At 49.1% G+C, this 14992-nt stretch overlaps 1 protein-coding gene across 1 annotated transcript in view; it reads right to left on the bottom strand.

Annotated features, from left to right (window-relative positions):
* The window catches only part of PHLPP1 (PH domain and leucine rich repeat protein phosphatase 1), a 232685-nt gene extending 219668 nt beyond the window's left edge, over nucleotides 1–13017 (bottom strand). The window contains exon 1 of the mRNA XM_068993677.1: nucleotides 11904–13017. Coding sequence (XP_068849778.1) covers nucleotides 11904–13017 — 1114 coding nt within the window. The remainder of the gene's footprint in view (nucleotides 1–11903) is intronic.
* Between the last annotated feature and the right edge of the window lie 1975 nt (nucleotides 13018–14992).

Below are 14992 nucleotides of genomic sequence, written 5' to 3'. Positions count from 1 at the left end.
GATGCTGTACCAGGGGCTTTATACAGTCGTACTTATGAAAGTACCTTAAAGATAAACGATCACCACCACTTCCCTGTCTCCATCAGTATTATCTAGAGGTCAACATCGCTTGGGTTCATCTATCTGTTTCTCAGAACCAAGGGGCTACTGACCGCTTTATCTCGCTGGGGGCTGGGGTGGGAGACCTCATGAACACGTATGGAAGCAGGAAGCAATGAGAGTTCCCAGTTCTCTATCTGAGATTTAAAAAAAAAACAACAGCATTCCAAGTGTAGTGACTACAAGAGGACCTCTGCTCTCAGAAATGGACCCTGGTGTGGTATCTTCACAATGACATCACTTCTCCAGCAGTCCCGACACGGTGTGTAAAACATCTGTCACTGTGCGTTTATCAATGTGAACCTGTGCACTGGAGAAGGAAATGGCAGCCCTCTCCAGTATTCTTGCCTGGAGAATCCCATGGGCAGAGGAGCCTGGTGGGCTAGAGTCCATGGGGTCGCAAAGAGTTGGACACAACTGAGCGACTGCACTGAATTGAACGGAACCTGTGTATTTACCGCAAAGAATCCACCTGCCAACAGCACAGACTCGGGTTTGATCCCTCGGTAGGGAAGAGCCTTGGAGAAGGGAATGGCAACCTACTCCAGTACTCTTGCCCAGGAAATCCCACAGACAGAGGAGCCTGGTGGGCTACAGGCCAAGGGGTCACAAAGAGCAGGACACAACTCAGCAACTACATAACAACAATTTATCAATGAGACGATATTGCTCAGACTTCGGTTAAATACATTAAGCTCTTCTTAGGACTTAGTTACAAGTGAAACTGAAGCTCCAATACTTTGTCTACCTGATGCGAAGAACCGACTCATTTGAAAAGACCCTGATGCTGGGAAAGATTGAAAGCAGGAAGAGAAGGGGACGACAGGGGATGAGATGGTTGGATGGCATCATTTACTCGATGGAAATGAGTCTGAGCAAACTCCGGGAACTGGTGATGGACAGGGAGGCCTGGCGTGCTGCAGTCCATGGGGTTGCACAGAGTCAGACGCGACTGACCTGACTGACAAGAGAATTTTAGTGTCTACAATCACAGAGGCTAATAGCAACTACCCCCTATAATTACACCGATGCCAGCATTTCTGTTAATATCCCCCGTAAAATGCATTTGTCGGGTGTTGATACTATTCCAATGAGTTGGCTGAGGTCTCTAAAGACTTGTCACACAGGACAGAAAGGTGTCCTGACAGCGGAACACACACACCGGCAGGGAATTAGCCTGAGTGTTGATTAGTCTCAATTACAGGTATTTTCATTTTAATCAGAAGCATGGTTACCTTAGTCAACCAGGATCTGCATAACTTAAAAAAAACAGGGTGTTTATCATACTTTTAGAACTAACCCAAAAAAACACTGAAGATTCTCTCTAGCGTCTTCATTCACATTGCGACATGAGACGATGTTTCACAGAGACGTTCTGTCTTCCACTTAAATTTGTAACAGGCCATCAGCAAAGACTTAATTTACCATTAACTGTAGTGTGGCTTTCACAGCCATGCATAAAACAGCTGTTTTTGCGTATGTGAACACTTACAAGGCGTGTTTCCTCCTAGTCCACTTAAGAGGTTTTTAAAAAATTCCTCCACCAATGACAATTCAGACAGTCGATGGGCAAAGTTAAGGATGATACCCTCAGGCTATGACCAATTCCTCATCTTCCAAATTTTACATTGATATGGTTGGTCTACGTGACATCAAACTAAAAGGAAGTATCTCGTTCTGGAAGATAAAGACAGCATCTCCCATAAACCTCATAAATCCAAAGGAAGCAAAACCCTCACAGGCCTTACAGAAAGAAAGAAGAGACGGACTTCCAAGAGCTCTGGAGGCCCCTGCCAGGCTCAGGGCAACCTTGGGCAATGCATATTTGCCACTTCAAGAAAGCAAAATTAACATTTGCTTAACCCAGAACTTAGGTCCTCCCAGATGATGATACCCAGTGCAGCCCAAATGGTCCAAACAGGCGAAAGGCTTGGTAAAAAGGGTTGGTAAATCTTAAAGAATTCATCTGGAGTTACTAACCCTAAACTTAGTCCAGCTAGACCTTGATCTACTAGTAACTGATGGTTACTTCTGCAAACAGTTCCGGAGTCCAGAGTTATGGCAACGAGTCTGCCCCTCTGGTCCTTCAAGACGGCTCAAGGCCCTTCTGGGGACACATAAGTAGGGTCAGGAGCCTGTCCTTCCCTGTGACTACAGTCATGGGTGAACCACTGCCAATCAGAACATTTTCCACCTTTGTTTTCTAAACACTGGCTCACTTGTTTCCGCAAACATGCCCTCAGATCTACAGGTATTTCAAGGGAGCCTAGAAAATTAAAATTAGGTATCTGTGAATCAAAAATACATTTGACATGGTAGGTACTCATAGTAATTATGGGATTGAATGAATGAGCCAAAGTGTACAGTCTGCCAGTGCCACTGAGCAATAGCGCAGCCCGTCTTCCTTAATGAGCCCCAATTACCTCTAACACTTGTGGCAATTCACTAGTTCTAAAAATAACGGCACCAAACCTCATCTGTAGAACACCTCCTTTACAAAGCACTTCCACGTGTATCATCAAATCTGGACCTCACGAAGGCTCCGAGCCAGGTTGTTTTTATCACCTCTTCTCTCCCTCTAATAAACAAGGCTTAGGGAAAGTATCGGGCTCTTCGCAGGCCTCGCATCAGGAAAGGAGGAGCCGGCAGTCGAGTCCAGGTCTTCATTGCTCCATCAGTGCTCCTTCCAGCCTCAGGCCCAGGGCCCGGGTGACATGGGCCCTGCTGTCCTGGGCACTGGCCCTCACCCCATTCGATCATGATGACCCCGTGTGGCTCAAGGTCCTTACCTGCCTCCACAAAACAGCAAAGAGGGAGCCGGAGCTCCGGGGTCAGAGCCACGGTCAGAATGCAGGACTCAGCTCCGACCACTTCAGAGCGCGCGCTCCCCAAACGCCGACCTGCTCCAGCTGGCCCCCGAAGGCCATTAAGCACAAGGCTTCCACCTTCAGCGGGTCCGGCTGTGACACACTGCTAAGGGCTGAGTCGCTTCAGCCACGTCTGGCTCTGCGACTCTGACTCTGAAGCCCACCAGGCTCCTCTGTCCAGGGGGTTCTCCAGGCAAGGATACTGAGCCTGGGTAGCCATGCCCTTCTCCAGGGGAATCTTCCCCACCCAGAGATCGAACCCGCGTCGCTCTTGTCTCACTGGCAGATGGGTTCTTTACCACTAGCACCACGTGGGAAGCTGCTGGCCTGACAAACCCAGAGAACTAGACAAGCTGCTCTCTTAACTCAGTCTTCCCGTAACCCTCCGGTGGTAACACTGTCTGCCTCACTGGGTTGTTCTGAGGATTAAATGAGCTCATACTTACAAAGCACTTAACATAGTGCCTAGCAGATCGTAAGAACGATAGAAATGTCTATCAGTTAAAAAACAAAAAGCATCGACTGAGGAAGGGCGACAGTCCAAGTCACTGAAGAAACACTCTATTATCCAACAGAACGTGTGGGGACAGCGTGTTCACCCCCACTTCCCTTCTTAAACAACACAGGCTGAAATAAGCAGAACTAGAAGATACCACAGGAAAATGCAGGGAACTTTTATTTTAAATCTGCCCACCCCTCTTAAATCTTGGGACGGGGAGGCCTTCCTAGGCATGACACAGAAGCCTGAATACCTAGAGGGAAAGACTGACAGAAAGCACCACCAGATAAAGAAAGCAGCCACTTGCAAACCAAAGTTGTTCCGCTAGCTGCACCCTCCCCAAAAGGCAAATCTGCAAGGCAGAAGGAAAACACAAGCATCAAACAAAAAAGGGACAAGGGACGTGAAAATGCCATTCACAAGAGAAAGAAGTTACCAACTGAAACATGGGGGAAAGACCTACATAATTAAGAACTCCAATTTTTTAGACGGAGACCCCCCCTCCAAGACTATCTACCCCACCCGCACCTTCAACCCACAAATACACCCGCCGCCTGCCATTATCCCCCCAGACTCAATGGGAAACGTGTGTGTGTGTATACACACGGGTGTAAGAAAAGACACGTCTCCTCCAACTCCGGGGGGCACTTCTCCCCCGAGGAGAGGCTCCCTTTATCACAGAACGCTGCACGTCGGCCCCCTCAGCCCCGCACCCTCTCGGAGGCTACCCAGGGCAGCGCCCCCGCTTCGCACCTCGAGGACACAGGCCGGAGGCGCGCGTTTTTGCCCGGCGTGCTTCTGCACCTGAACGTTCCCTTCGCAACAGTGAGGAAGCAGCAGTCGGCTCTGAGGAATTAAGGGACGCCACAGAGTGGTTTCCATGTGAAGCCTGTCCTCAGGATAAACGATCATCCGTATCCTCCTAGGTCCCACTCGGAGACCGGGGCTGGCAGGCAGAGGGGGCCCCAGGCCGGCCGGCCGTCACTGGCCCTGATCTACTCCAGAAAGCACTCGGCTTTGGCTGGCGGCCTCAGGCTGACTGCCTTAGGTCCAAGGATGTTCCTTTCTCCACGACAAAAGGCAGGGGTTCGGCTGTGTTTAAACCCGCAGTCAGGGGTAGAGAACCTAAAACAACGACAAGGTTTAGCCCTTCTAATCTGAAGGACAGACCCTCCAACAGAGCCCCAGGAGGTCAGGAGCCGGAGGAGATCATGCCCTACTCCACCCCAGGCCCCTCACTCACTGAGGACGAGCCCGGAGCCCAGGGCAGGTTAAAAGGGACGCCCGCAGGCACAGCGAGCTTCCCCACTCAGACTCGTTTCTCTCAACTACAGACCCCACCTCAGGTCACAGCGGCCAAACTCCGAAGCCCTAGGATGTGGCCCCCATTCCAGTTCGGGCAGCGTCCGCCGCTCACTCACGTCCGACTCTTTGCGACCCCGTGGACTGTAGCCCCCCAGGCTCCTCCATCCACACGACTCTCCAGGCAGGAATACTGGAGCGGATAGCCATTCCCTTCTCCAGGGGATCTTCCCAACCCGGGGATCAAACCGGGGTCTCCCACGCTGCAGGCTGACTCTTTACCGTCTGAGCCACCAGGGAAGCCCACCCCACTTACCGGGGAAACCCATTCGAGTGCTAAAGTACAGCCAAAAAGCTCTCCCAATACATGGTTACAAACAAAGAAACAATTCCTTAAGGATGCATTTCTTATACACAACAATAAAAGTCAGAAACTGGTTCTGCTCGGAGAATCACACTCTTTGGACCATGTGTCAGGAGTGAGCTGACTGTGAAGCCCAGGGAATTACTGAAGAGGCAGTGGAAACAAGTACAGTTCGCACTTTCTTTCGCTGTGTTTAAAAGCATGCCTGGTATCTGAAAGAAAACGCAAACATCCCAACATATTACTAACGGAGGCAGACACATGAAACAACGCACTCTCCACCTGCACTTCATCAAACGCACAAGCCAGCAGAACTAGACGCCAGCAAGCACAGAGCCCTTCCTGCGTGAACAGAATGGGGGCCGGGGAGGGGTGACCGAAATCAGCCAGTTCAGATTATCTCACATGCCCAGTTCTTCCCATTCATTATTGGCACTGTCCAAAACAAAATCATTTCCAATTTTATTCAATTATCAACCAAATGCTTTCGTGTAACTGGAAGGGAGACTGATTTACTTCTAACAACCTTCATTTCAGAAAATACATGTCAAAAATCCTGGATCTGGGGGACTTCCTTGGAGTTCCAGTGATTAAGAACCTGCTCTGTAATGTAGAAGACAGGGGTTTGATCCCTGGGGCGGGAACTAAGATCCCACACACCACAGGGCAACTAAGCCTGAGTGCCTATCAAAAGATTTCACATGATGTGATAAACATCTTCTGTACCACAGTGAAGGCCTGACGCCGTCAAATAAACAGCTCTTTAAATTCTGGATGTTTTGAGTTTTGCTAAAGCATCAACATGTACAAACTCACAAAATATGGATAATGTATAACCAAAACATTCGCCCCAACAGAACTTCTAAGTCCCAAACTCTAAAGTCACTGGACTCGTACCTTAGCAAGACACTTCATTATTAATATTTTACAATGTATTAAAACAGTCTCAAATGTAAAAATACAACAGGGAAACGTTTCAGTATTAATGTGGCATTATGGGATGGTTATGCTTTGCTTCATTTAACATACTAAAAGACATACCAGGTGTATATTTTATATATATATAAAACAAAACCATTCTACCTCTAAATTGACATGTAATTACCCTTCAGTAATCCAGTAACCATTACTATTCTCAATTCTAAAGTACAATTATCACATAACTTGAAAGAGCTGCTATTTCGTAGTTAACCAAATATCCTAATGTTCTTTAATCAAACTATCATTAAAGTCTATTTTTTCCAGGCCCCGGAATTTCAATTTATGAAAATTTTCCAAAGCCTAGAGAGGAAGTTTCATAACAATCAGTCACACAGACTTAGGTTATAAGCAGCTAATACGTCTAAAGAATCCATATTTTCTTTGGTTTTAACTCTACTCTCTTCAGAAAACCAAAGGAAAGTATAAAAGTCTGCCCAAGACGCAGAGGGGCCTGAAGCCAGACCCAGAACCTCTCGTCACCAGTGTCGTCCCTGAAGCCTGGAGTGGAGTAGGCTTTAGAAGGTGAGACTTTCAGAGGAAAAAAAAAAAAGGCTTCATTTACCCAGACTATTTTGGACGTTTTAATAACATTTCTTTCTCTTTTTCAAAATGTCAGCATCTTTAAAAAAAGGCTTTTCTATTGAGTGGCTTCAGGGTCTCTCAACTGTCACAGCACAATTAAACACTTCTCCTGTCCAGGTAGACTGAATCGTGTTCAACCCTGGCACATAATCAAATCATTAAGTCCGGGACACCTCATTTGATAGATGCCTCATTAAATTCATCTCAAAGTTGAGGTAAGGGATGCCTGTGAAAAGGAGGGGGGCACACCTGTTAAATTTTAAGAAAACTTTAAGAGAGAATCTCAAAACCCACATAGAGCTTCATTCACGTGAAGGTATTAAGAGTGAAGGTATTAACACCTACAATCTCCTGCCCTAGGAGGTAGGTAGGTAGGGGTGTGTGGGTGTGGGTGTGGGTGTCCTGAGAGAGGGGTGTGTCCTAGGAGAGATGTGTGTGTGCATTTAACACAACCCCTGGGGAAACAGGAAGGAAAGCCGAAGATTCAGGACACATACCATCAGCTGCTTCACAAAATTCCACAGGTTCAACTCAACAAATGTTTAAACTACAGTGCCAAGTATTATACGAGCCTTGGATGATACACAACCTCAATAAATGCTATGTTACCAAGAAATCAAATTCAGCATTCCATAAAGAAAGAGAACAAGAAAATAAAACACCTTACACTTTAAAAAATAAGAAGAATCTTGGGATAACCAATCATTTAACAATCTTACAGATACAAGAAAGAAACTTCATAAACTTGTTTACACTCATCTCCTTTCCCTACAATTAAAAAAAAACATCATTTTAGGAATAACTACGAAATTTAGGGAGAGTACTTACTCTCTGGCCCTATAAAAGATAGAAATTACAAAAACTGAACAGCATAGTGACCTTAATAAAGCACTATTGATCATTAAAGCATAAATAAGTTTACTTCAAATAAAAGATTTGTGCAAATCTTTCATGATAGCTATTTTTGATACTGACAAGTAAAGCTATGTTTTAAGGGCACTGAAGTGTCACACCGCCATCTTCAAAACTTATCCACTCTTCAGATCAAGTGCTAATAGTCTGTAGCCAGTGATGGCTTTATGGTTTAACAACGGAGACATGCTCAAGCAAGAGAATAAAGGATCATTCGGTTCAGTTCATTCGCTCAGTCATGTCTGACTCTTCGCGACCCCATGAATCGCAGCACGCCAGGCCTCCCTGTTTTAGGTGAGCTGTAATCACACCAACTTGAATGTACACATGACTATTTGCCACCGGGATACTTGGAACACTTTCATACTCTTTTGGTATGGCCCCCTTATTGTCCAGTCTTGCTTCTTTCTGTTAAAGGCAGCATGATAGAACCGTCCACATTTTACAAGGAATACCACTTGGGACTAGAGAATAATATCACCTCATTACCAGCAAAAATAGCGTATTTCCTGAATGCTTGTATCCAAGTTAAAAATCCAAACGTAAAGGAGATTTCATGGAAAGTGACATGAGTTGTAAGACAGAACAGGCATGCTCTCTTAGCTCTGCCAAGAACTGGAAAACCACAAGCAAGAATCAGAGCTCTTTACACATCAGCTTCTCTGTATGAGAAGAGGACTGACACTGACTCCTCCCTATTAATGTTCCTGAAAGGACGCAAGATAATTTATATGAAAGCTCTTTTAAGATTTTTGAAGATAAGAAACCCAACATATTAATAGACGTTATCAAACCACAGTTAATGAAGGACAAGACAGTGTGCACTTTACATCAAAAACAAGTATAAAATATAAATGTAAAAAACCAAAGTTAAACCCTTTGTTCTTAGAAGGAGCGTTGAAGCACACGCTGGTGTCACACGCTCATGCCGCGTTCCTCAACACTGCTGTGATTATAGTAATAAGACACTGCTCGTCAATACTGCAGCTTAATGCTGAGCCACCCGTTCTTGATTTCCACACAGGGAACCACAGAAGGTTTGATCATTCCCAGAAGAGGAAAGGAAGAAAAATAAGAGCGGGTGAGAAGTCTCTTTTCCAGAGCAGTCCCAGAAAGTCACACATAAAAACATCTTGTCCAGGGTTCACCAGGCACAGTGGGCGTGCTCTGTTCTGTCAACGTCCTTTTCCCGCCACAGTCTGAGCTGAGACAGCGAGATGACTAAGTCTAAAAGGCAGAAGAGAGTCGAGAGGGTTAAGAAGTCCGTGCACGCTGCCTTCAGCCAGCATCTCAGGTGCCCCCAGGAGTCCGGAACAGCCCGATTCTTGAATTGTTTTTCCACCTAAAAGTACTCTCTTTCAGGTAGAATTTAAGATGGCTGATCTTAAAAGGAAATTAAATGTTAATGTACCTAACAGACTTAGTACTTCACACAAGTTATTTCGGATAAAGCCACAATTAATTTTTTTCTCATTTTAAGTCAGCTAAGAGCATGGCTTCTTGAGAGGAGCAGTAACGATTTTCAAACTGAAGTTTCTATCACAGCTCTGCAATCACAAAGAACCCTGAGTCCAAAGCCTTTCAGTTCATTAAAGACTTTCATTTTACTTTGCCTAAATAAATATTTAAATACTAAAAAAAAAACACAAATGGCTTCCAAAGCCTTTTTGAGAATCACTTGGGCCAAGTTATAAACACTAAAATTTAATTGAAAGGTGACCTCAAGAGAATGAAGTTCTCCCCCGACAAGAACTTCGCAAAACAAAAGCAACTGATAGACAAACTATATAAACAACAGGTAATGAGCTCAATTTAAATACAGGAAAACACTCGGAAGCCTTCAAAGGCAACTTCCTAGTCTATTCTTAACTCCAGCTACACATATAAACAAAGTGATAGGGAGCGACAGATTTAAAAGCAAGTTACACGTAAAACTCTAAAACCAAATGTGGTACAGAACACCCACTCAAAGGGTCTCATGTAAAACAAATGTTAATTCTCTTCTTGAGGAAAAGAATTACTACATAACACTTTCTTGTCGGGTGTCCTACATTCCAAAGGGGTAATTTCTGGGGATCTCCTCCCAGCTTCATGCAAACCTCCATGACATGTGAAGCCTTGATAATGTTCTCCTGATAAGCGAGACCACCTTATAACAAAGCCCTTTAGTTCATCAACAATTACACTTCCTTGCAAAGGTTCAAGTGGACTCATGATATGGTAAATTTTGTTCTATGTCAAAAGAATAGCAACAGAGATGTTTGATATATCAACTTTGGCTTAAACTCATTTTGTATAAAATGTGCAATCACACATCTTCATCAGGCACCTTCCTTCTAGGACTCCTGTATGCAGGCTTCATATTCAAGAACAGGCTGGATGCTGCGTGTGGCTTCCCCATTTTACGAGTTGCCTTTACAAGCGTATACACAGAGGGGTACATGTATTTATGCTGTGCATACTACAGCAGAGAAAGCAGGTTTAGAGTGAACTAACAATTACTGCTTTTCGTGAAGAACAGAACAAAAAGATTCAAATGAGCACACCAGAAACTTGAGATTTAACCAGAAAGATGATCTGTTTACACCAGGATAGGTTTAAAAAACAAACAAACAAACAAACAAAACACCTATATATCATCCACTCAGAACATTCTGGACACACTTAAAGAGACAATCAAGGGGAATCAAAGGTTTAAATGCCACGACTAGGACACCTAAAACCCCACGGACATTCATCATGGTCAGCAACTCAACCATGAGGAAAATGAGGCATGCAGAGCTCTTTCCATGCAAAATATGTGCAATATGTTCAAAATATGCTTAACACAGCCCTTGCTTCTTTACACACACACACACACACACACACACACACACACACAGAGGCATTTACCATTCTCATGTTAACAAAACACTCATTCCAAGCATGAGTACCATTTAACGCTTTCATAAAATAACAGTATTTTATAAATTACATGAGCCACAAGAGAGGAGAATAATTTAGTTGTTGCTCCTACGTTAAAAAAAAAAAAAAAAAGTCACCTATTTTCTAGGCCATAATCTTTTTAAAGACTTGTCATCAGGTTGGGGCATTATCTTCAGGTACTGCAAAAGCTATTGTATTACGATATAGTTTTCTTTATGAGGCCAAAATCCATCAGAAACCCACTTGAATTATAGAAAAACCTCAATTAAACATAAAGGAACATCTCACCAGGAATGCTACCAGTCTTGCATCTCAATGGAGGAGTAAAGAGCTCTTCATTCAAAGCGACTAAACTGCTGCTAGAACCCAGGTGTGGACCAAGAGCATGAAGCTGGAGGGAATGGCTGCAGATGATGCGATTACAAGCGGGACTCTCTCCACCACCACCTGCAGCCTCAGTGCAGAAGTAATCTACTACTTTAGTGAATTGGGGGAAGATGTAACTCCCGATTTAACTATCACACTAACCTTGTTTTAAATAAAATTCCTTACCACTAAAACATAATTCTTCAAACCAGCAGAGGAAAAGGACATAAAGAACCTATTAAGCTCAAATATACAGCCAGGACCCGTAGCTCCCTAATTTAGCGCCAGCTAAAAGAGAAACACTAGTCCCCCCTGGTCAAGAACTTGATCTAATGTATCAATTCTATCCCAATGAAAAAATTTAAGATCTTTAATCCAGAAATGAAAAAAAGGGTGCGGAGGATTTTAGATCGCACTCAGTGAGAGACCGCAATCAAAAGTACTACTGTGACCCCTATGTATCCCTATTGGAAGTCACATAGTTCTGACTGACTATAAAGGTTAGAGGGGAGAAACTGATGGAAAGAAATAGGCAAAACCACTTCTGATGCAAGAAGTACACTTGCAGAGGAGACTGAAACAAAGCCAAGAAGCGCTAAGGAAAAGCATCACTAAAGAGGATCGTGGCTGCTGGGTTCCACCGAGGACTAAGTGGGCAAAGGACAGGACGGGGAGCAGGAGCAGGGCACCGGCCGACCCGGACTGAGCTCCGGGCGGGCGCCGCCGGCCGCGCACGGCCGGACGCAGGCCGGGTGCTCCGGGTTTCCCGCGGTCCTTTTCCTCCGCTAGTGTCACGGCACGGAAAGTTGCCCTGAAGCCCCAAGCCCCGCAGCCCGAAGGCGGCACTGTCACTGCAGGGCCCCTCTCAGGAACGTGTGCGCCCGGGGCCCCGCCGCCTGCCCCGCACCCGCGGCGGGAACCGCTCGGCTCGGTCCCACCGGTCGTCCGCGCGAGCGGCGAAGGGCTAACAGAGCCCCGAGGGCGCGCGTGCAGGTGACCGCCTTACCTGCGTAGAAGCGGATGAGGCAGCCGACCTCCGAGTCCAGGCCCTCCTCCTGCACCCTCCACAGCGCCCCGAAGCCCAGCTGGAAGAGGTAGTCGTTCTGGATCTGCAGCGGCTTCTCGTCCGCCTCCAGGCGCCGCGCGGTCTCCCCGTGCAGCTGCACATACAGGGTGGGCGGCGGGGGCGCCTTCTCCGCGGCCGCCGCGTCCCCGCCCGGGCTCTCCTCCGCCGGCCGATCGCGGGCGGCGCCGCCCGAGCCCTCGACGCCCCTCGGGGCCGTTGGCGGAGGTGGGGAGGCGGCCGGGGAGAGCGGCCGGGCGCCCGACGAGCGGCCGCGCAGGCGGGGCTGGCCCGGGTCAGCCTCGAGCTCCTCGGACGACGATGAACAGTAGGGATCCGGCGGGCCCGACGCGCCCTCGGCGCCCGGGCTCGGCCCGGGGCTCTCGGGCTCGGGGATCCGGCCCGCGCCGTCCGGGGCCCGCGGGGAGCCCGGGCTGCAGCCCGCGGGCGCGGGGCCGGCGCGGGAGGCGCGGCGCGGCGGCGGCCCCCCGACGGCGGGCAGCGCGGCCTTCCCGGGCGGCGGCCCCGCGGGGGCCCGGCCCGGCACCTTCAGCACGCCGCCGGCCCTGGGGCCCGCCTGCAGCAGGCGGGAGGCCACCTCGCCGGCCGTGGTGTCCAGCGTGCAGAGCACCGGGCGCAGGCGGCTGGCGGTCGGGTGACGGTCGAGGACGTGCACGCAGCCGCGCTGGAGCTGGTGCCGCACCCAGTCCCGGTCCGACGGCTGCAGCGGCAGCATCTGCCGGGGTCGCGGGAGCAGCGCCCGGCGGTCCAGGCTCCGCGAGCACGGCGGCGCCGCGGCCGGGCCGGGGGCGGGGAGGCCGGCGGGGCGCGGGGCGGCGGCGGCGGACGCGTTCCTCTTCAGCCGGCCTCTCCTCAGCAGCAGCGAGCTGGCGCCGGGCCCCGGGGCGGCCCCGCCGGCGGCGGGCAGGGGCGCCGGGCCGCGCCGCCGCCTGCGAGCCGCGCCTCCCGCCCGGCCCGGCGCCGCGGTCAGCGCGGGCCCGGGGCCGCCCGCCGCGGCCCGGCCCTCCGCGCGGGTCTCCGCGGCCGCGGGCTCCATGGCGGCGGGGCTCGGCGCGGCCCCGGCTCGGGGGGCAGCGGTCGCACAGCGAGCGGGGGGCGGCGGCGCCGCCAGTGGCGTTCGCGCGGCCGTTTCGGGCGATTATGTGGCGGTTCGGAGCGCTCCGTCGGCGTCTCGGTGTTCCATCCCGCGCGCCCGCCCGGCCGCCACCGCCCCCCGCCCGCCCCTCGCCTCGCGCAGTCGAGCCAGCCGCCGAGCCGGCCTCATTGAATATTAATCGCGCGCCGGGAGCGCCGGGCGGGAGGCCGGCGGGCGGCGCGCCTCATGAATATGCATTACCCGCGTGACGGCGACCCCGCGGGCGGGCGCGCGGGGCGGAGCCTCGGGGTAAACAAGCGGGACGGCGTCGGGGGGCGGGGCCGCGCCGCCAGGCCCGGCGGCTTCCTGCGCGGGCCCGAGAGAGGAGGGGCCGAGAGACGGGCGGCGCGCGATGCCACCTGGGAGCTGTAGTTCCAGGCCGCGGTCAGGCGCCCCCGAGGGGGACCGTGGCGAACTACAAGTCCCAGAGATCCTCCAGCACCGCCCCGCCGTGCGGCCCGCCGCGGGCCCCGGACTGTGGGCCTGGTGCCCTCTGATGGATTCGATGCTCAGCGGTGTTCGGTTCATGAACTTGTAGTTGCCCGCCCATTCCTGCTCCCCGAGGCTTTCATTTTCCCCGCCGGTTGAGACAGGGCTGGAACAGACTCCAGACGGCACGAAGGTCCGGGCGCTCGGTCTTCCCCTCACCACCTATGAACTCGCCCGGAGGCAGTCGTGCCGCCCCGGCCCGGCCCTCTGCAGCTCCTGTGTGAGGAGAACGGCCGAGGACCGGGCCCTCTCCCTGCTCCGCTTGAGGTCCGAAAGGACTGAGGACACGGAAGGCGATGGGAAGCAGAGGTAACGCTGGAACGGAGACGTGGGACAGAAGAAACGGGCCCTGTGTTCTCTTTTAACGTCTTCCCTTGGTTTTTCCTTCAGTGTTCAGAAAAAATTACATTCTGCGACCACAGTGTTAGTCGTGGCTTAAAAAGTTGTACTTTCTTGTCGATTGAAACAATATTGTAGGCTGGATTAGAGCAGGTTACTGTTTAAAAGAATTTGGTAAACCTTTTTAATTGAATTACCATTCCTCCGTATTGTTTCATAAATCTGGATTTTTACATATAAGACTTGTGCAGCTGCAAACAATCCCGGGCCTGCTTAACATCAATAAAGTTACTTAACCTGGGGGTGAATTGGGGATAGGGGGTTTGAGGAAAGAGGAAGGAGAAACAGGGAAGAAAAAAGAAAGAAACTGGAACTTGTGACTGAAATAATAGAAACTAATAAGGGCCGAGAAAGGCGTACTTGGGTTATCTACACAGTTTTACTGAAAAGTAGAAGTCACAGGACAAAAAACATTTTCTTGATTCTTGAAATTCCTGCAGATGACTTTTTATATTTTTCTTTTGAATTATTATCTCTTGGCCTCATGAAACATGTTTATTCCATTTCAATTCAATCAACAGCTCAGAATTACTTTTGTAAAATTAGAGAGAATGCAAATTTTTCCAAGAGACATAAGATACAATTAATTTAACAAACAATTATAAACATACCAAGCAGTCTGTTACAGCAGTGGAATAAATCAGACACTGTCCTTGCCTTTACAGAGTTTATAGATTAGAAACAAAGAGGTTCAACAGGTGAGAGGGGTGTGGACGAGGGGGAAACACCAGGTGTCAAATGAAACTGAGCTAAACTTTAAAAGCACGTTAAATTTCAGTACTAAAACATGGACTATTTACATTTCTGTATATTTTTTAGTTCCTTCATGGATTCCTATAAGCCTCTTTAATTTTTTGTATATTAAGAAATATATATTAAGTCTCATATATCTGCTTTCTAGAGTTATGTTTATGTAGCTAAGGTGATAAACTCAAGGGGAGTTTGTTTCAGTCAGAGACACTCTCGGCCCTGGCCCAGGCTCCATGCG

The sequence above is a fragment of the Capricornis sumatraensis genome, chromosome 21, assembly GCF_032405125.1.
Source record: "Capricornis sumatraensis isolate serow.1 chromosome 21, serow.2, whole genome shotgun sequence".
Classification (NCBI taxonomy): domain Eukaryota; kingdom Metazoa; phylum Chordata; class Mammalia; order Artiodactyla; family Bovidae; genus Capricornis; species Capricornis sumatraensis.
This window is presented reverse-complemented; position numbering and strand designations above follow the sequence as displayed.